This window comes from Manis javanica, chromosome 7 (assembly GCF_040802235.1).
Source record: "Manis javanica isolate MJ-LG chromosome 7, MJ_LKY, whole genome shotgun sequence".
NCBI classification, from domain to species: Eukaryota; Metazoa; Chordata; class Mammalia; order Pholidota; family Manidae; genus Manis; species Manis javanica.
Genome location: NC_133162.1, coordinates 1,299,965 through 1,321,903, shown reverse-complemented (window position 1 = coordinate 1,321,903; position 21,939 = coordinate 1,299,965). Strand labels below are relative to the sequence as shown.

Here is a 21,939-nt window from a genome sequence, read left to right as displayed (position 1 = left end):
CATTGGTTTAGATCTTCTGAAAGGTTTCCGTGTCTCCTCCTAACACGCCTTCCTTCCTCCGCCTCCCTGACCGCATCCAGCGCACCGACACCAGCTGCTTTATCGCCTGCTCTGTAGTTCCGGGTCTACATCACGCTTTACTCCCATTGATTGTTTTTTTTTTCCCTCCTCATTGTGAGCCCCGTTTCCCTACTTTGCATGCCTGGTAAATTTTTTTTCCTACTTTTATCAAGAAACAATTGACAGCCTGGTGATTTCTGATTGGATGCCAGAGACTATGAATTTTACGTTGTCAGGGCTAATTTTCTCGCACTCCTTTCAACACCACTGAGCTCCGTTCTGGGGCACAGCTGAGTCGTTTGGAAAGGGTTTGACGGTTGAGGCTTCTGTTACAGCTTAGACAGACACAGGGCTGCTGGGGTCTAAGCTGCCGGCGCCCCGAGCGCTCTCACTGATCCTGAGACTCGCAAGCTCGGCTTTCACCGGCTGGGAGAACCTAGCAGCGGTGGGCCGCCTGCCGCGGGGAGGCCAGGTTGGGCCGGAGGCAGGGCTGCACCCCTGGGGGCCGCACTCCGTCTGGGCTCTGGGCTCCTCTGAAGAACCAGGGGTTTGGCTGGCATCCCCGAGATCCTTTCCTGGGCTGGAAATCTGGTTGCTACATGGCTTCAGTTTTAGACCGTGATGGGTCAGGCGACTGGCTCAGTAGAAGCAAAGCTGTGCATAAACCTGGAATCCTTTTGACCAGAATTTTAGTTCTGTTGGTGTCAAAATGCTCCCACCTGGAAACACTTACAGTCCTTTAAAAAGTCATAGCTGCTGCCAATTCTTGCATATCAAAAGGGACGTCTCGGTGTTAATGTGACCTAAGCCTTCCTTCCTGGACTAAATCGGGCACTCGGAACCACACAGTGGCTTATACAGAACGTGTCTTCCCCCAAGATGGCCCTTCAGGCAAGTCCTGGAGGTGGTGGCCCTGTCCTCAAACGGGGATGGCTACTAATCATTTAACGTAAGTCCCCCTTCTATCCTGAGAAGTGGGCTGGCAGATTTTAAATCGCACTGTGATTTAAATGAAATACTGGCAAAAACAAGTGTAAGAGTTTCTTTGATCAGGAAGTTGCGGCGGGACTTCTGCCCCCAGGAGGGTGGGGTAGACACACTTTCCCCTGAAACTCCCATTCATGTAATAAAACCGGATGTCGGATCCGAAACAAACACAGGAAGGCTCCAACAGGTGGGCGAGGAAAGCAGGCTGGCGGGGGACCCCGAGACCCCAGAGGACACGGCAGCAAGCGAGCCGGGCTTTGGTTTGAACTCACACATCCCAGAGAAGGAGCTGAGGAAGCTGGCGGCTCAGGAACCCCACGGGTACAGACGGAAACAGCCCTCAGAAAAGCCTGCGCTCTTCAGCCATGGGGAGAGGATGCATGCAAGGCAGGTGAGCAGGGGAGGAGCCGTGTCACTAGCCACAGGGAAGCGCCACGGAACACCACGAGATATGCACCTACCAAAGCGGCAAAAACACAAAATAGCGACAGCACCAAATGCTGGCACGGACGCAGAGAAGCGACCCCTCAGCATTAGCACAGGCTTCCTGAAAGCAGCCTGACAGTTTCTTAAATAACAAAACACTCAACTACAGTTTGACCCAGAAATTTCACTTCTAGGCATTCATATAAGAGAAACAAAAACTTACATTGACACAACAACCTGTCCGTGAATGTTTATAACTGTGTTATTTATAATAGCCAAAAACTAGAAGCCACCCAGATGTCTTTTTGGGGATGGCCACTAAACAGCTGCAGCGTCTGTGCTGGAGAGCAAGCATGAGGCCCCTGTGTCCAGGGCTCACCCGCTGCAGGGCCCCAGTCCCGTGGCCTCCTGGGAACGATAGAACTATAGGCTGGGTGGATCCATGGTCGCTAGGGGCAAGGAGGTGATGGCAGTGGGGCGTGGGGGTATACAGGACACCGGGGGTCCCTGTGGAGCGGTTTGGAAGTCGGCATCCTGGGGGTGGTTCTGCGCTCCTCCAGGCACTCCCAGGGCAGGTGCGGGACCACCCGACCCCTTCACACACCTGCCTGTGAAGTGACAATGGTCACAAGTGCTTATGGAAAAGTAAGTCATGCCGCCTCGGGGAGGCCTGGTTCTCACGCATCCAGTCTCAGGACCTGCCTTAAAAAGGGGGATGTGCTGGATTCAATGCAGTGGAGAAGGAACAAGGACTCAGGGTCACTGAGCTGAAGGCCTGCCAGAAAAGTCCCACTTTGATGGGGGCAGTGTGTGGCCTCCCCGGGCCTACCACTGACCCTAAAAGCTGCCTGCTGAGCAGCCTGCCCTCCTTGGGGTCAGCTCAGGCGCAGCTGCCCCAGGTCCCAAGGGGCTGGCTCGTGCAGGGGGATGACAGGGGCCACCGCCCTGGTTCCTCAGAGCTGCGGGCTCCGGTTCCCGTTCCAAAATCAGGACAGGAGAAAATGTGTGGGTCGCTCAGGGCGCACAAATGGGCAGGTGCATGAACCTGACCTCCATGCTAGCTCTCCGGGGTCTGGTCCAGCAGGCTGGGTGCTCTGCACCCCATGGCTGCTCCTGTCTCCAGCCATCCCCATGAAGCGTGCACATTGTGACCCAGTGTCAAACGGCAGACCCAGCCTCTGGGGACGGCCCAGCATGCTTGTCTCTGAGGCAGGCCAGGGCTGTTCCCAAGGTTGATGATGAGAGCCAGCCAGCCCAAGCTCCTTCCATCCCTCGCCCAAGCCCCCTGCCTCCCCTGCAGGCCCCACAGGCATCCAGAGCCCACTCGCTGCTCCCTGGAGCCCACCACCCTTGAAGTGGCCCTGCCATCATCTGCCTCCTCAGTGACACAGGTTTACCAGTGACTGAGACCCATGGGGCACATTACTGACCACAGGGCTTTGTCTTGCTCTCCAAACCCTCTGAACATAAAGCAGCTCCCACAGGGAGGTCGGAAGGAAGCTCTTCTGCTCATGTTTATTACCTACTCAGGGACCCCAAAGCAAAGGTGGGCGGACCATGCTCTGGATCTGTTAATTGAACAACACCCATGGACACATGCGAGGTGCAGACCCATCTCAGTTGGCACTGGGTTTACTGGAAAAGGACTTGAGCACAATTTTGCCCCTTCTCCCTTGCATCCGGGGATCCTGAGTAGGTTTGTGGCACTTAGATCTGAGATGGGCTCTGGCTCAGTGCAGCAAATACTGAAGCTGCCTGCACGGCCATGCAGATTGCTTCCATCAACAGCACAATGTAAAGGCCCTTAAATGAGTCTCAGAGCTGGGGGATCACGGGAAGATGGCAGCGTGAGTAGTTCAGAGGAAATCTCCTCCCCAAAACATATACATTTATGAAAATACAATAAATACAACTATTCCTAAAAGAGACACCAGTGGATGCAGTACAACAGCCAGGATACATCTACATTTGTGACAACTCAACATCACACGAAGGGGGTAAGATACAAGCCGCGGCCAGGCGGGACCCGCACGCTTCCCCACCCCAGAACCTGGCGGGAAGAAAGGAGTAGGAACGGGGAGGGAGTGAAAGCCCAGGATTGCTAAACAACCAGCTCTAGAAATCTGCACCCAGAGCGCAGACACAAGGTGCACAGGGTGCTGGATATTAGAGAAACGGAGGAGTAAAACCTGTGGGCAGGTCTCCACAACCGGCACCCCTGAGACAAAAGAAAAGCGAGTGCTTTCTGCAAGTCTTAAAGAGACAGGGAGCCCGTAGCTGGACGAAGTTGTCCCAGCAGCTGGGAATACCGGGGAAACTTAGGTGCCCTAAACCCCCTGGGAGGCGGTGGCTCCCCTCACAGCACTAAGCAACTTGCCAGTCCTTCCTCCAACTGGTGCGGACCCTGACACAACGGCCCAGTTGTGGGAGAGTGGCAGCGTGCGCCAGGGACAGCAGCACCGGAAGGGACCAAGAGCAGATCCATGCGCTGCAGGAGAGGCTTGTGCTACCCTGCAGCGGCACAACCAAACAGCCTGGGCACGGCTCGTGGACACTGATGGCAGTGAAGCCAGAGGAGCCTGGTAGAGGCCTGCGCGGAAGAGCCCCATGCACACCTGCAGTGGAGCCAGAGGGAGCAGGTGCACTCCCAGCAGCCGACCGGAATCCCAGCCCAACGCACAGCCGCCCGGGACAGACCCAAAGGCCGCTGCTGCCACACAGCTGCCCAGCAGGGTCGCCGCTAGCATGGAAGAGTGCACCTGGTGTGCCTGCCACTCCCTGCAGGGCTCTGTGCTGCTCTGATGGAGACCCCGCCCACAGCAGCTTAGGGGACTAACCCAGTGGCTGCTCCAGGAGTGCAGGTAGCCGTCACAGGCAGCGGAGAAGGGCAAGGCATCCAGAAAGCAGGAAAGGACCTTCTTCTCCCAGCTGACACACCCGCAACCTGCCTACAGCCACCGCTGTCACCATGAAAAGGCAAAAAAATCTGGTCCAGTCCAAGACAGTTACACCTGAGAGAGGATCTTCAGAGGCAGACCTAACCAGTCTCCCTGAAAAAGAATTCAAAATAAAAATCATAAACATGCTGACAGAGCTGCAGAGAAATATGCAAGAGCTAAGGGATGAAGTCCGAAGGGAGATTACAGGCATCCGGAGAGAGATTACAGATGCCAGGAAGGAGATTACAGAAGTGAAACAAACTCCGGAAGGATTTATAAGCAGAATGGATAAGATGCAAGAGACCATTGATGGAATTGAAACCAAAGAACAGGAACACATAGAAGCTGATGCAGAGAGAGATAAAAGGATCTCCAAGAATGAAAGAATATTAAGAGAACTGTGTGACCCATCCAAAAGGAACAATATCCGCATTATAGGGGTACCAGAAGAAGAAGAGAGAGAGAAAGGGATAGAAAGTGTCTTTGAAGAAATAATTTCTGAGAACTTCCCCAAACTGGGGGAGGAAATAGTTGCTCAGACTACGGAGGCACACAGAACTCCTGAGAGACGAGACCCAAAGAAGTCAACACCAAGACACATAATAATTAAAATGGCAAAGATCAAGGACAAGGACAGAGTATTAAAGGCAGCCAGAGAGAGAAAAAAGGTCACCTAAAAGGAAAACCCATCAGGCTAACATCAAATTTCTTGACAGAAACCTTACAGACCAGAAGAGAATGGCATGATATACTTAATGCAATGAAACAGAAGGGCCTTGAACCAAGACTGCTGTATCCAGCACGATTATCATTTAAATATGAAGAAGGGTTTAAACAATTCCCAGACAAGCAAAAGTTGAGGGAATTTGCCTCCCACAAACCACTTCTACAGGGCATCCTATAGGGACTGCTCTAGATGGGAGCACTCCTAAAAAGAGCCCAGAACAAAACACCCAACATATGAAGAAGGGAGGAGGAGGAATAAGAAGGGAGAGAAATAAGCATCAGACTGTGTTTATAACAGCTCAGTAGGTGAGTGAGGTCGGACAGTAAGGTAGTAAACAAGCTAACCTTGAACCTTTGGTAACCACAAATCTAAAGCCTGCAATTGTAGTAAGTACATATCATTCAATAATCACCCTAAATGTAAATGGAATGAATGCACCAACCAAAAGACACAGAGTAATAGAATGGATAAAAAAGCAAGACCCATCTATATGCTGCTTACAAGAAACTCACCTCAAACCCAAAGACATGTACAGACTAAAAGTCAGGGGATCGAGAAAGATATTTCATGCAAACAACAGCAAGAAAAAAGCAGGTGTTGCAATACTAGTATCAGACAAAACAGACTTAAAGAAAGTAACAAGACATAAAGAAGGACATTACATAAGGATAAACAGCTCGTCCAACAAGAAGATATAACCATTATAAACATATATGCACCCAACACAGGAGCACCAACATATGTGAAACAAATACTAACAGAATTAAAGGAGGAAATAGAATGCAATGCATTCATTCTGGGAGACTTCAACACACCACTCACTCCAAAGGATAGATCCACCAGACAGAAAATAAGTAAGGACACAGAGGCACTGAACAACACACTAGAACACATGGACCTAATAGACATATATAGAACTCTACATCCAAAAGCAACAGGATACACATTCTTCTAAAGTGTACATGGAACATTCTCCAGATTAGACCACATACTAGGTCACAAAAAGAGCCTCAGTAAATTCCAAAAGATTGAAATCCTACCAGCCAACTTTTAAGACAACAAAGGCATGAAATTAGAAATAAATTGTGCAAAGAAAGCAAAAAGGTGCACAAACACATGGAGGCTTAACAACATGCTCCTAAATAATCAATGGATCAATGACCAAATTAAAATGGAGATCCAGCAATATATGGAAACAAATGACAAGAACAACACAAAGCCCCAACTTCTGTGGGACGGAGCAAAAGCAGTCTTAAGAGGAAAGTGTATAACAATCCAGGCATATTTAAAGAAGGAAGAACAATCCCAAATGAATGGTCTAATGTCACAATTATCGAAATTGGAAAAAGAAGAACAAATGAGGCCTAAGGTGAGCAGACGGAGGGACATAATATAGATCAGAGAAGAAATAAATAAAATTGAGAAGAATAAAACAATAGAAAAAATCAATGAAACCAAGAGCTGGTTCTTCGAGAAAATAAACAAAATAGATAAGCCTCTAGCCAGACTTATTAAGAGAAAAAGAGAGTCAACACACATCAACAGAATCAGAAACGAGAAAGGAAAAATCATGACGGACCCCACAGAAATACAAATAATTATTACAGAATACTATGAAAACCTATATGCTAACAAGCTGGAAAACCTAGGAGAAATGGATAACTTCCTAGAAAAATACAACCTTCCAAGACTGACCCAGAAAGAAACAGAAAATCTAAACAGACCAATTACCAGCAATGAAATTGAATTGGTAATCAAAAAACTACCCAAGAACAAAACCCCTGGGCCAGATGGCTTTACCTCGGAATTTTATCAGACATACAGAGAAGACATAACACCCATTCTCCTTAAAGTTTTCCAAAAAATAGGAGAGGAGGAAATACTCTCAAACTCATTCTATGAAGCCAACATCACCCTAATACCAAAACTAGGCAAAGAACCCACCAAAAAAGAAAACTACAGACCAATATCCCTGATGAACATAGATGCAACAATACTCAACAAAATATTAGCAAACCGAATTAAAAAATACATCAAGAGGATCATACACCACGACCAAGTGGGGTTCATCCCAGGGATGCAAGGATGGTACAACATTCGAAAGTCCATCAACATCATCCACCACATCAACAAAAAGAAGGACAAAAACCACATGATCATCTACATAGATGCTGAAAAAGCATTCAACAAAATTCAACATCCATTCATGATAAAAACTCTCAACAAAATGGGCATAGAGGGCAAGTACCTCAACATAATAAAGGCCATATATGATAAACCCACAGCCAACATCATACTGAACAGCGAGAAGCTGAAAGCTTTTCCTCTGAGAACGGGAACTAGACAGGGATGCCCACTCTCCCCACTGTTATTTAACAAAGTGCTGGAGGTCCTAGCCATGGCAATCAGACAAAACAAAGAAATACAAGGAATCCAGATTGGTAAAGAAGAAGTCAAACTGTCACTATTTGCAGATGACATGATATTGTACATAAAAAACCCTAAAGACTCCACTGCAAAACTACTAGAACTAATATCATAATTCAGCAAAGTTGCAGGATACAAAATTAACACACAGAAATCTGTAGCTTTCCTGTACACTAACAATGAACTAATAGAAAGAGAAATCAGGAAAACAATTCCATTCGCAATAGCATCAAAAAGAATAAAATACCTAGGAATAAACCTAACCAAGGAAGTGAAAGACCTATACCCTGACAACTACAAGACACTAGAGAAATTAAAGAGGACACTAACAAATGGAAACTCATCCCATGCTCATGGCTGGGAAGAATTAATATCGTCAAAATGGCCATCCTGCCCAAAGCAATATAAAGATTCAATGCAATCCCTATCAAATTACAAACAGCATTCTTCAATGAACTGGAACAAATAGTTCAAAAATTCATATGGAACCGTCAAAGATCCCAAATAGCCAAAGCAATCCTGAGAAGGAAGAATAAAGTGGGGGGATCTCGCTTCCCAACTTCAAGCTCTACTACAAAGCCACAGTAATCAAGACAATTTGGTACTGGCACAAGAACAGAGCCACAGACCAGTGGAACAGAATAGAGACTCCAGACATTAACCCAAACATATATGGCCAATTAATATATGATAAAGGAGCCATGGACATACAATGGGGGAAATGACAGTCTCTTCAACAGTTGGGGCTGGCAAAACTGGACAGCTACATGTAAGAGAATGAAACTGGATCACTGTCTAACCCCATACACAAAAGTAAACTCCAAATGGATCAAAGACCTGAATGTAAGTCATAAAACCATAAAACTCTTAGAAAAACACATAGGCAAAAATCTCATGGACATAAACATGAGTGACTTCTTCATGAACATATCTCCCTGGGCAAGGGAAATAAAGGCAAAAATGAACAAGTGGGACTGTATCAAGCTAAAAAGCTTCTGTACAGCAAAGGACACCATCAATAGAACAAAAAGGTATCCTAGAGTATGGGAGAACATATTCATAAATGACAGATCCGATAAAGGTTTGACATCCAAAATATATAAAGAGCTCACATGCCTCAACAAACAAAAAGCAAATAATCCAATTAAAAAATGGGCAGAGGAGCTGAATAGACAGTTCTTTAAAGAAGAAATTCAGATGGCCAACAGACACATGAAAAGATGCTCCACATCACTAATTATCAGAGAAATGCAAATTAAAGCCACAATGAGGTATCACCTCACACCAGTAAGGATGGCCACCATCCAAAAGGCAAACAATAACAAATGTTGGCGAGGCTGCGGAGAAAGGGGAACCCTCCTACACTGCTGGTGGGAATGTAAACTAGTTCAACCATTGTGGAAAGCAGTATGGAGGGTCCTCAAAAAGCTCAAAATAGAAATACCATTTGACCCAGGAATCCCACTTCCAGCAATTTACCCTAACAATGCAGCAGCCCAGTTTGAAGAAGACAGATGCACCCCTATGTTTATCGCAGCACTATTTACACTAGCCAAGAAATGGAACCAACCTAAGTGTCCATCAGTAGATGAATGGATAGAGAAGATGTGGTACATATACACAGTGGAATATTATTCAGTCGTAAGAAGAAAACAAATCCTGCCATTTGCAGCAACATGGATGGAGCTAGAGGGTATTGTGCTCAGTGAAATAAGCCAGGCGGAGAAAGACAAGTACCAAATGATTTCACTCATCTGTGGAGCATAAGAACAAAGGAAAACTGAAGGAACAAAACAGCAGCAGAATCACAGAACCCAAGAATGGACTAACAGTTACCAAAGGGAAAGGGACTCGGGACGATGGGTGGGAAGGGAGGGATAAGGGCGGGGAAAAAGAAAGAGGGCATTACGATTAGCATGTATAGTGCGTGGGGGGCACGGGGAGGGCTGCGCAACACAGAGAAGACAAGTAGTGATTTTACAGCATCTTACTACGCTGATGGACAGTTACTGTGAAGACTGGTGGGGGGCGGGACTTGGTGAAGGGGGGAACCTAGTAAACATGATGTTCTTTCTGTAATTGTAGATTAATGATACAAAAAAAATCTATTTATCATAAGGTTCAATATGTTACTGAACAAAATAAGCAGATTAAACTACGTACTGCATAATACTGTTTTTATAAATGTATTGAAGAATTTACAACTCTGTGGACATAATAGTAATTAATTTGAAGAGATGTGATGATGACTGAATTTTATGCTTTTTGCTAACCTGAATCTTCTAATTTTTCCTATGATGAATAGGTCTTACTTCTGGAACAACAGTAAATAAAGTTATAGCAGAGCATTTTTTAAAAAAATGAGTCTCAGAGCTCCCTGCTTCCTGGTCCCTGCCCCACCTAGGCCCCTCCCTTGATGGAAACCTACCACTGGACATCAATGAGCCTGTCCAAAAAGTAACCGTCAGATGCCACAAACTAGCCGGTGGGCTGGGCTGTGGGACCAGCGTATGTTAGCATCCAGGACCCTTGAAACAATTCTTCTCCTAAAGCTGTTGCATCCATTTCCAAGAGCAGCAGTGGGTAGAAGACAGCCCTCCCGTCGGCCACATTTTATTTCCCTTTTCCCAAACGCCCGGCACCCTCACCACAAGCCGAGGGGAGACTCTAAGAGGGTGCAGGGACGGGGCTTGGCGGGCGCAGCATGAGCCAGAGCACATGGCTCTGCCCTTAGGGGCAGGAGCCAGAGGCCCCAGGGTGCAGAGGGCAGGGCCCACGGTCCCCAGCAGGCTGCCTGCGGACACGGGAAAGCGGGACAGTGTCATTGCGGGTGCGTTCTCCACCTCCCTGGGTGTTCACAGGACCGCAAGCAGGGAGGTGAGGGGGGTCAGCTGCCTGGGCATCGAGCTCCCGCAGCCTGCGGCCTGTAATCAGGGCTGGGCCGTTCAGATCATCTCAGTAGCTGCTGCCACCAAGGGTGGTCCGTTGCTGGTGTGCTGCAAACCATTTTCTGGGGTCTTCTCTCCTGTTTTTGCTGTTCCTCATCCTTGAAAGGCAGCCACCCTCCCAGACTCCCTGCTCACTCTCCACCCCAGCCCGACCACGTGGCAGCCTCCCAGTGTCCCCCCACTGCCCCCCCCACCCATTCTGCAGCTTCCTCCCCACTCAGTATCAGAGGGAGGAGGAGAAAGGCCCTGAGGACTCGGCCCAAGTGTTTCCCCTGAAAGTGACAATGCCCAGCCTGCGGTCCAGCCCCTCCAGCCCCTCTGCACACTTTGAAAGCTGGGCTCTGACCTGATGTCCAAGTTGGAGAGGCACCTTCTCAGGCGTGTCAGCTGGGGCAGCTACCTGGGGGCACGGGGTGCCTCTGTGGCTTGGGTCACATCTGTGGACGAGGCTCCAGGGCATGTGAAGTATGGGATGGAGGCCTTGGGGAACAGGGCACCCTGGAATCCCTTTGGTGGAGGAGATGAGGCCGAGGCACGGGGTCCCCCAGGCAGCACTGTGGAGCCTGCCCCCTGCTCCCCAGCCCGGGCCCCACCTGGCCTGCACGGCTGGTGGTTCTCCCACTGGCCGCATGGGGTGCTGGGAGCTGGGACACGCAGGAATGGAACACAGTCCCCAGCTGAGGGGGGCTGCAGGGGGCCAGCACTCGGGACTGGGGGACAAAGAGCGGCCCAGGGCGGGTCTCGGGGCTGAGTGTGTGTGCTGGCGCGTGCAGGCCGCTCAGTCACACTGCGTGCCTGTCCTCCCGTGGGGCTCGCGGGTCCCTGGAGGCCCCAGGCCTGACCTCCACTGCAGGGCACTGGGGAGGACAGACAGCTCTCGAGGGGTGGCAGGGTGCCCCCCAACAGGCCAGCCTGAGAAGTTCCCGGTTCACACCCCCCGTTGCCGTCAGACCGTCACACCGTGACCTGTATGTGTATGAAAGCTTCATGTGAAATTCGGGCCTTAACGTTGGGGCCCCAGCTCTCTAGTTCCAGAAAGGCAAAGAACATGTATTGAGTGTTTGTTGTGTGCTGGGCATGGGGACGTGTACAGAGAGCACCAGCTTCTGCAGCTGGGGGCCAGTGACACAGTGCGGTCGCCCTTAGACTGGGGAGAGAATAGCCCCCACCCACCCAGCCCCAGTTCCCAGTGCTGGCTGGGTGCCGTCCACTCACCCAGCTGTGCTTCCTCCACAGGTGAGAACATGTAGCGGAGCCGCAAGGAGGTGACACCTGCCGAGCTTGGCGTACACAGCCCAGCCCAGACAGTGGCCTGCGGGGCACCCCACCATGGCCAAGAAGGGCATGGGTGGCCGAGGCAAGGGGGACAAGGCGGAGGTCCTTGCCGCGCTGCAGGCCGCTAATGAGGAGCTGCGGGCCAAGCTCACCGACATCCAGATAGAGCTGCAGCAGGAAAAAAGCAAGGTGGGCCCCCCACACCCCTGCCTCGCTCCCACCTCCCTGGGCCCCGGGGTTGCCCAAGCGGGATGTGGCCATGGCCAGGGCTCTGCAGGAGTGCCCACCCAGCTGGGCCTGGGGGCTCTCAGGCTGCGGGGAGGACAGACAGCTCTGTGAGGGGTGGCAGGGTGCCCCCCCAACAGGCCAGCATGTGGCCCCAAGTCCAGGCTGTGTGGGAACAGCCCTGCTTCTTAGCACCTGGGCCCTGGGAACTCGTCCAGTGGTGCCATCACAAGGAAACTCCCAGGGGCACAGCAGATCGGACACTGCAGGCCTGGCATGGCCCTCTGCATGAAGAAGGGAACAGCCAGGCCCCGTTATTTATAAGAAACCAAATCTGGGCAGGCGCATGGGGATGGTGGGGCCAGGGACTAGACCAGAAATGGCATCCCTGCATCTGGCACCTGGGGGTCTGGCAGCCTGTGGGGAGGCTGGGCTTGTGCTGGTGGGTACAGGGCCTCTGGGTGGAGGGGATGCTGGCCACAGGACGTGCCCCCAAGGGTCAGGCCCAGCTGGCCTCTCTGCCCTCCCCGATCACCTCCCCCAGGAGCCTCTGGGACACGTGCCTGGGCAGGATTCACTCCTGGGGGGTCGACAAGTCCTGGGCTCCCCACGCTGTGATAATTCCCCTTCCTGCTCGGAGCAGGACTCCCCTGGGAGGCTGGTCAGAGGGGAGTATTTGGGGCCGGTTACTAACCCTCCAAGTTACCTGACCTGGTTAAACCAAGAACAGTCATATTTGTGATGCATGATGATTGTATGAGACTCAGATTCAATGTCCACAGATGAAGTCGTGTCAGGACGCAGCCACGCTGTTTGTTTCTGTACTGCGCGGCGTTTGGCTCAGAACTGCAGCTGCGCAGGGCCAGCCTGGTTCTCTGGGGCCCAGGAGTGTCTCCCGGGAGGGCCACGCACCTTCCTGTTCTTTACTCAGCCGCCGGACCCCTCCCTCCCGCGGGTGAGGCGGGCGGCACTCCGCCTCGGGTGCTGTTCCCCTGGCCGCCGCCTGTGAGGTCAGCTCCAACGGCCACCAGGAGGCAGGCGTCCACTGCCGCTCCCAACGGCTCAGCTCACAGGCACGATTACACCCGCCCGAACCTTGAACTGTCTGTTTATCATTTTTTCTCCTCTACTCTCCCCCCGCTGCTCAAAAACATCTGTGCGATACATGCCACATTATTTCCCTTTTCTCAGCTGATTCCCACCCAGGTTTTTGTGATGGTGATGTCATTGTCATCTATTAAGAGGGAACGTGAGCTGGGCTCCCGATGTGCAGATGCAGCTGGCAGTTCTGCTCCGCCGCACCCAGCAGGACCTCCTGCCCCCCTGCCCTCAGCGCCCACACCCCCGGGGGGACAGCAGCGCACACCCCCACCAGCCATGTGCTCTGAAATGGCACCAGAGGGGACTCCTCTCCATAGAGATTCCTAATTGCCACCTGCTGTGTGACAGAGAACACCATCAAAAGTGTTGCTTTTCACTGTCTTGAACTCAACCTGGAAAAAAGGGAGATTCATCTTAAATGGAAGATGAATAAATGTGTCTGCTCTAAGCTTTTAGCAATACTCGTCCAGTCCTCTGAGCAGAATCCCCAGCAGCTGGACTGCTGCTCACTCTCCCTGGGCAAGAGGGAGGGTGGTTAGAACTCCAGCGGACAGTAGGCTGCCTGTTGGGAGCTCCGGCTGAGTGAGTCAGGGCCACATGTCCATCAGAAAGGGAAACAACAGTGGACAGGCTGTCTCCTCCCAGGGACACCTGCTCTGGCCGGGGTGGAGGCACTAGTTTATAGAGGGGTGGACAGATAAGGCACTGTCAATGAGCACCAGGGAGGAAGGACACAGTGTGGCAGGTCTGTGTGCCACAGGGCATGGGAGCACCTGACACCTGGTGTGCAGGGGCCGCTGGCAGGTGCCTGGGAGAGCAGCCTGAGGAGTCCTGAGGGGGCTCTGGCTGGGCAGAGGGAATGGGGGCTGGGAGGCAGGGCACCCAGGGTGTGTGGCGTCAGAGCTCATACACTTCTGGGGAAGAGCACAAAGTGGCTGTGGCAGGAGGGTCCCCTGGAGGAAGGACTGTGACCCCGGGGTGGCACGAGGGCATGTAGATGGGCCCAGATGCTCTGCTTTCATTCTAAATGCACACAGGAGGGAGCAGAGGTCACACAGGCTTCCAGGGCAACGCCCCGTGGAGAACTGCAGGTGGGGATTTGGGAGGCAGTGCTGGCCAAGCACGGTGCACAGACTGGCCACTCTGGAGGTGTGGGTGGCAGGGTTTGTGTGTGGTTTGGGAAGGAAGCTGAGACAGTGTCCTCTCACAGGGTGCCGTGCACCGAGAGTGGGGACCTCAGGGTCAAGGGGCTGCATTTCTAGGGTCCTAGCAAGAAGCAGATGGCATCCAGGTGGCCTGGGAGAGACCATCTGCAGATGCAGGCAGCAGGCGACTCCACGCTTCCTGTAAACAGGCAGGGCATCTACCTGGGCAGCAAGGACAGGAATGCAGTCTTGAGCCTGTGTCTGTAGGGACCAGGGCAGGGCTCAAGAAGGGGACCACCTTCCAACAGAAGCTACAGCTGGAGACAGAGTTCCCGGCCCCTCAGCAAAATGCTGGAGCTGTGACACCCCCATCACTCTCCCCTGGTGGTCCCAGGAGGTCCAGAGGCTGAGCCCAGCCAGGGGCCTGACAGCGTGAGGGCCCGGCGAGGCGGCCTGTGCCAGCCAGCCCCCGGCACCCAGCAGCTCGGCCTCCAGGGGGGAGCTTCAGTCGGGGTGTCAGAAGCCAGACAGCAGTGTGGAAAGGGCAGCCGTAGGTGAGCAGCCAGGTGATGAGGACCCCCCGAGCCTTGTCCCGAGCACACGTTCCCAGCCAGCTCAGCGGTGTGGCGGGAGGCGAGGAGATGAGGTTGTGTGGGGCAGGAGCCAGGGTGTGCATGCCATGGGCTTCTGATTGCCGTCTACAGGGCAGATCTGGGTTCCAGCCATTCATTCCTCCCATAAATAGATTCTGAGCCCGACACGGTGCTGGATGGTGGGCAGTGTGGTCGTTTAGCCAAGGTCAGGGCCTCCAGATGAAAACAAGTATATTTTGACTGTTTCCAAAAATCTAGACACTAGATGCTTAGACTGGTTCCCCATTTGCCAAGAATGTCAAATGGGAAACCCGTTGTTTGGGCTGGAAGGCAGGAGCCCACCCCATTCTCTCCTCACAGGGCTGAGCGGGGGGGAGTGGGGGGACACCCTGCCCCTGCAAAGGCAGAGTGGTCTTACAGGCCCCCGGCTGTCCCCCTCGGCTCAGCCACTCCTGGGAAGGCAGAGTCTGTGGGCCGAGTCTGTGACCCCACTCCCCGGGGCAGCTGGCTGCCACACGGTCTCCCGCGGACCCTGCGGCACCTATTCATGCTCGCCAGCAGTAAGGCCGGGTTCCGCTTTCCACCTGCATTTAGGATGTTCTCCAGGGGAAGGTGACCCCATGTCAGCACACGCACACGCGTCCCCAAGCCCTTGCTGCAGAGCTGGTCTGACCGCGCGCGTCTGCTCGTGTCTTCCAGGCGGGCCGGGCCGAGAGGGAGAGGAGCCAGGAGCTGAAGCAGGTGCGGGACCACGAGCAGCACAAAGGCGCCGTGCTGCTCACGGAGCTCAAGGCGAAGCTGCACGAGGAGAAGATGAAGGAGCTGCAGGCCGTGCGCGAGACGCTGCTGCGGCAGCACGAGGCCGAGCTGCTGCGCGTCATCAGGATCAAGGACCATGAGAACCAGCGGCTGCAGGCGCTGCTGCACGCCCTGCGCGACGGCGCGCCCGACAGGGCCAAGACGGTGCTGCTGTCCGAGGCCAAGGAGGAGGCCAAGAGGGGCTTCGAGGTGGAGAAGGTCAAGATGCAGCAGGAGATCTCCGAGCTCAGGGGGGCCAAGCGGCAGGTGGAGGAGGCGCTGACCGTCGTGATCCAGGCCGACAGGATCAAGGCCGCGGAGATGAGGAGCGTGTACCACCTGCACCAGGAGGAGATCGCCCGCATCAAGAAGGACTGCGAGCGCGAGATCCGCAGGCTGGTACGCGGGCGCGGGTGCGGGATCTGCACTCTGAGGCGCGGGGGGACGTGGGAGGGCGTGGGCGGTGCCGGGCTCGGCTCTGGGCAGTGCGCTCGGCCTGGTGCGTGGTGCCTGCACGGTCGGCTCCGAGGGCTCCTAATGCCGGGCCTCTGAGCACGTGCAGGGGTCAGCGCCCTCTGCGTGTGCCGGGCACCCCCTGCCCCCTGCCTCAACAGCTTTGCTTCGCCACTGGCTTGGGCCAGGACAGACATCTGCAAGTGGGCACCCCCTCTTCCTCCAAAAGGGTTTCTGAGAGGCCCCCTTCTCAGGTCCCCAGGTCAGGCTGGAAGCCCACAGAGGTGGGAGTTTTGATGGCACAAGTAGAGGGCTCACCCAGTCTGTTACGCTCATTGGGTACAGAGAGGGCAGACCCGGGACCCGCGGTGTGATGGCCAGGCCCCCAAGGCCATTTGGGGAGGCGTGGCTCTCAGGCTGCCCCAGGGGAAGAGGCTGCCTCTCCAGGGCAGGAAGGTTCTTGGCAGCCTCATCTGTGGCATCCTAGGGGCTCCAGAGACCAGGTGTCGCGTGGCAGGACCCCTAGAGCCGGTGTCCCAGAGCCCAGGGCTCGGAAGTTGGAGAACATTTGGGGATCGTGAAGTGCCGCACCTGATTCTCCTAGTCAGGGGGCCTAGACCTCCTTCACATCTGGGGAAAATGGAGCTGCCCCCCAGCACCCAAGGTCCCTGCCTTGTGCTTCAGGAGGCCCTCTAGCCTTGCAGTGGGCCACGCTCGGGGCCCCAGGGGCCCTCATGGCATGCCCCAGTCTTTCCAACCCACATGTGTGCACCCGGGCTCCTCTCCCTGCTACCCTGGGCCTTGGTATCCCAAAGATCACCTCTGGCCGCACCACCGTATGGAGCTTCCCAGAGGGACCACTACTCTCTGCACCCCTGGCCCAGAGGGGTCCATGAGTGCTGGGAGCAGATACAGATGTGCCTCTGGGCACAGGCCCTGGCGTTCCCAGCCTGCCAGCTGCCCTCCTTCCCAGACAGTCCCCAGTTCCACACTCCCCCACACTCTGAGCCACCCGACGACCTGGCCAAGACCCCACTTATAAGGACTGGGGTTCCTTCTGTGACAGGACGCGGCCTCCCCTCCTCCTTCTCTGTGAAGGGAGGGACACTGCTGGCCAGCCTGCTGTGGGAAGGTGAAGGGCAGTCAGCGCCATCCCGATGAGATCCGGTGCTGGCGGTGGGGGTGGGCAGCCCTACCTACTTAACTTACAGCTCAGCACAAAGGTGGCAGGTGCCCAGGACCCCTCAGCCCTGACTCAGACCCCCCAGAGGCAACCACCACAGCTCTTCTAGCTCGTTCTTCTGGGTCTTGTTCCAAATTCTCAAACACGTGCTTAAACTTCCACCTGACTTCTCCATTTAATGTCCTCCTCTCCCTCCCCACCGGCCCTCCTCCCACACCCCTACTGCCCACCCCGCAATCATTTTGGTCAAGTCTCAACGGGGACAGATGGTGCACCTGGAAGAGGTGACTGAGGACGCCGAAGGGAGGGGCAGTCTGCAGAGCCCCGGGAGACCAAGGCCACAGGGCAGGAGTGGGGCTGGGGGTACCTCGGCCTCTGCCAGCCCCCAGCCCAGCCGGAGCCTCGGAGCAAACCCACAGGCCTCCCACCCCCGTCTCTTGATCTCATGCTTCTGCTGGCCAAGCCCGACCAGAGCCTGGGAGGGGGCCCATCTGGGGGCAACAGGAGAGGGTCTCACAGGATCCTGGGGACTCCATCGTGGGTGCAGGGAGTGTTGACTACACGCATGACTGCTGAGGTGTAAATGTTCATAAAAGACCCAGAGGGACCGCGACTATATCGTCTTCCTTGTTCACACCTGATTTCCCTGGAATTAATTTTCCATCCGCATATTTTTCTAAGTGTGAACCACTGATTCATCCCAAATTTCCAACGGAAGGGTACATCTCCTCTCAGTATAGTCACGAATGTTAAGGACTCTGTCCACCCTTTTTTGAGACACCTTCCTGGAGTAATCTTCCACCTGCGCCCACCTGAGGGGTGTTTTCATCCTCACCCTGGCCCTTCCCGGGCTCACCCCCTCCTGTCTTCCTCTTTTTGGATGTAAATTTCTCATAGGGTGGAACACACTCTCTAACAGAGGACAGGAAATGAATTTTGGGAGACTTTGTGTGTGTATGAAATTTTCATTCCTACCTCACGCTGGATGTTTTTACTGGGCTTGAATCATAGGCTGAAAAACATTTCCATCAGGAATTTGAAGGTGTTTCTGCATTGTCTTCTCACCTCCACGGTTGCTGTTCTGATTACCGATCCTTCGTACGGCCATCTGCCTCCCCGACCTACAGGCCCCCCCGAGGACGTCTCGCCTGTGACGTGGGCACTTGCTCGGCCCGCGCTCCGGGCAGTCAGGAGCCTTTCTGACTGTGGCAACTGTGTTCTGTGGTTTCTGAGTCATTTTCTTCCCTCACTTCCTTCCAGAGCTCGTGGCAATCAGATGTTGGGCCTTTGCAATTGTTCTGTTTTTGTTTTTCTCTCCTACCTTGGCTTTTGTTTCTACTTTCTAGGAAATGTCCTCCACTCTCTCTTCCAACTTTTCTGTTTTATTTTTATTTCTGCCATCATACATTTGAGTCTCAAAAACGTTAGTTCTCTGATGTAAGATGTTCTGTCATTCTCCTCTTAGCGTAACATCATCTCATTTCTCTGAGGATAATAATTGCATTGGCTGCTTCAGAAAGGTTTCTTGGGCTCCTTTCATTGGCCATGTTACAAGAGTTCTTTGCTTTTTATTTGTCTGGCTGCTGTCTCTTGTGTTGGAGGATTTCCTCCCAATTTTGTTCTGCAGGAAAGCTGACAGGAGGCCAGAAGTGTGTGTGTGTGTGTGTGTGTGTGTGTGCGCGCACACATGTGTGTGTGTGCGTGTGTGTGTGTGCACACGTGTGTGTGTGTGCACGTGTATGTGGAGTGGGCCTTACTTTAAGATGCAATGGAAGAAATTCTGCCACCTTGTTGGGGACCTTTTTCCTTCCATCTTTTTTAATCGTTCCCCACTGAGGAATTTGAGTCCGAACTATAAGGCCAAAGAATTAAAGGCCTCAGACTGGAAAGGAAGATTTGAAACTGCCCTTTTTGCAGGTGATGTGAGTGTGCACAGAAAACCCTAAGGAGTCCACACAGGAAGTCCTGGAACAATTGGAAGAGTTCAGCAAGGTTTCAGGACATGAGATCAATATGCAGAATCAGTTGTGTTTTTACATACTAGCAACAGACAATCCAAAATGAAATATTTTTAAATTTCACTCATAATGGCATAAAAAGAATAAAAAGCTTAGGAATAAATTTAACAAAATAAGTGCAGGACTGGTACTCTGAAAACTACATCCCCTTGCTAAGGGAAATAGAGACAAAAATAGAGACGTTCCACACTCATGGGTGGGAAGGCTCAGTATTGGTAAGGGGACCATTTTCCCCAAATTAATATGATGCTGATCAAAGCCCCAGGAGGCTTTTCTGCAGGCACGGACAGGCTGGTTCTAAAATGTATAATAAAAACACAAGTGTCTTTCCCCACTCTGGTACCTTTTTGTATGCTTGGTGCATCACTTTGTGAGTAAAGTTTTGAATTCTAAAGTGGTCTGTCTTGTTCATCTTTTCCTGGAGGGTCGGTGCTTATTGTTCCTTGCGTAAGAAATCCTTTTCTTCTGAAGCCATGAAGCATTATTGTTTTAAAACTTCATAGTTTTGTCTCTTACTTGTGTGTTCTTGTACCAGGTGCACTGTGTGTGTGTGTGTGTGTGTGTGTGTGTGTGTGTGTGTGTGTGCTGTAGAGACCCAGTTTCTCTTTCCCATGTGGCTATACAACTGTCCTAGCATCTTTACTAAAAAAAAATCTTTGCCCCCACTCCACAGCACCACCTCTGTCATATATGAATTTTTCCTCTATATCATTTATTAACTATTCTATGTCACATACCATTTTATACACTAAGCATTCTTTTGCACCATATATTAATCATTCTTCTGTGTTACATATCAGGCGTTCTCCTATGGCACCCGACCAGTCTTCTCGCCTGAGCGGGCTTTCTGGCCCGCGCCCTGTCTGGGCCTCTTAGGCCTGGTTTGGTCGCTCTGCCCCCAGCATAAGTCTTGATTTCCGGAGGAGCAATCCTCTCCTGCTTTGTTCTTCTTTAAGAATAACTTGGCTCTTCTTGGCCCTTTGGACCGCCACATAAAACTCAAGAATCATCTTTCTTAAATGAAACCTGCTGGAATCTGCACTGGAATGACAGCCAGGCTGTTTTAACAGGGTGTAATCATGGTTCTCATACAGCATGCAATGAATGTGTCAAAACTTTATTTCTTTCCTTAATTAATGGGGAAACAAGTAAAATGCTGCAACCAACCCAGTGAGGATTCGCCCCAAGGAGATGGATGTGCCTACCTGGCCAAGGGCATTCATGACGCCATGAGCAGGAATCATTTGTATATCTGTGCACAGCAAATTTTCTCCGGGTAAACATCTCTCTCCAGAGAATCATAAAGGAGCCCAGTCAGAGACAAAGGCACATGCCTTGGGGGGTTAGACAGACCTCAGCGGCCCCCACATTCCTAGAAAAGCCAGAAATCTCTCCCTGCTTATTTCAGTCCTCCTCGAGTTACCCCTATAGAATCCATAATCCATTTGGGGAATCTCTTCATCATTTCAGTGCTTGAAGACCTACTGGTCTGATGAGCAAAAGGACCCTCCTGAGCCCCCTGCCAACTGTCCAAGGACTCTGTGCCTCAGTGCAGTAGGGAGGGATTCGCCGGGGTCCACCCAACCCAGGTGCGTCACCCACCCCTCTTCAGGGCCTCTGCTGGAGGCTGGTCCCAACAGTGGCTGCCGTGTGCTCTCCTCTGCTGGCCTGGGCCGAGGCGTCCCTCAGGCCTCCTCAGCCGGTGCTCCCAACCATATTATATGAAATGTAATGTATGACATAATGTTCTGTTTTAGTGCAATTTAAGTGAAATAATGAAAAACACAATTGAAACGCTTAGCCCTGTGCCCAGCATGTAGGAGGTGCTCCAAGGTAATTGGTACAGTGACAGAGCCAGCCCCTGTCACCTGTGGGCCAGCCCCTGTCACCTGGGAGCCTGGTGCTCACTGCCCATGAGCCCAGCAGCCAGGCCACAGGCTCCCTGCCCAGAGCCCTTCCTCTCCACAGCCCAACCCCGGTGAGGCCCTCTTGCTTAGCTGATGGAGGCCCCCGCATCTCCTAAGTTTTCAGTTAGGGCTCTAGCACATGAGAGAACATCCTAGGGGCAACACCCCAGGCCCAGCTACGTGTGGGAAGACACAGCGGAAGTAAAGCGAACCTGAGAGGCAGCGTGTCCTGGAAGGCCTGGCGGGCAGGAAGGCTGCGCCCGAGCCTGCTGTCCAGCCAGGAGGAGGGGCTGCATTGGCCGGTGCAGGGGCTCAGGGGCATTTCTGGAGATGGTGGGGACGGACGTTGCTGAGAGTGTGTGCAGGAGCAGGCCTGGGGCAGAGGGGAGGGTGGGAGAGGTGGTCTGGAGGTGGCCCAGCCACAGCATGTGGGGGCCGGTCTGAGAGGGGCAGGCTCAGTGGGGAGGCAGGGCCTTGGAGGCTGCAGCATGGTCAGTAGGGGCTCAGGGTGCTGGCCAGCCCTTTGAGAGGGTGGGAGAGAGGCAGGGAGGGAATGGGTTTCAACAAGTGGTGGCCACTTTGCAAAGAACAGGGCAACCCCCAAAGCGGCCCAGAGCCGGAGGCACTCCCTCAGCCACTTGCTGAATCAGAGGCTGGCCAGCGCCCTCATGTCCCAGCCCTTCCACCTGGACTGTGGCCTGCAGGGTGCTGAGCTGGGGGCATGGCC

At 52.8% G+C, this 21,939-nt stretch overlaps 1 protein-coding gene across 3 annotated transcripts in view; it reads left to right on the top strand.

Moving 5' to 3' along the window:
• Positions 1–21,939, top strand: part of JAKMIP3 (Janus kinase and microtubule interacting protein 3) — a 108,266-nt gene that overhangs the window by 43,217 nt on the left and 43,110 nt on the right. For all 3 annotated transcript variants that reach the window (XM_073240109.1, XM_037011309.2, XM_037011308.2), the window contains 2 exons: positions 11,751–11,978; positions 15,553–16,050. In XM_073240109.1, coding sequence (XP_073096210.1) covers positions 11,844–11,978; positions 15,553–16,050 — 633 coding nt within the window. In that variant the 5' untranslated portion in view covers positions 11,751–11,843. The remainder of the gene's footprint in view (positions 1–11,750; positions 11,979–15,552; positions 16,051–21,939) is intronic.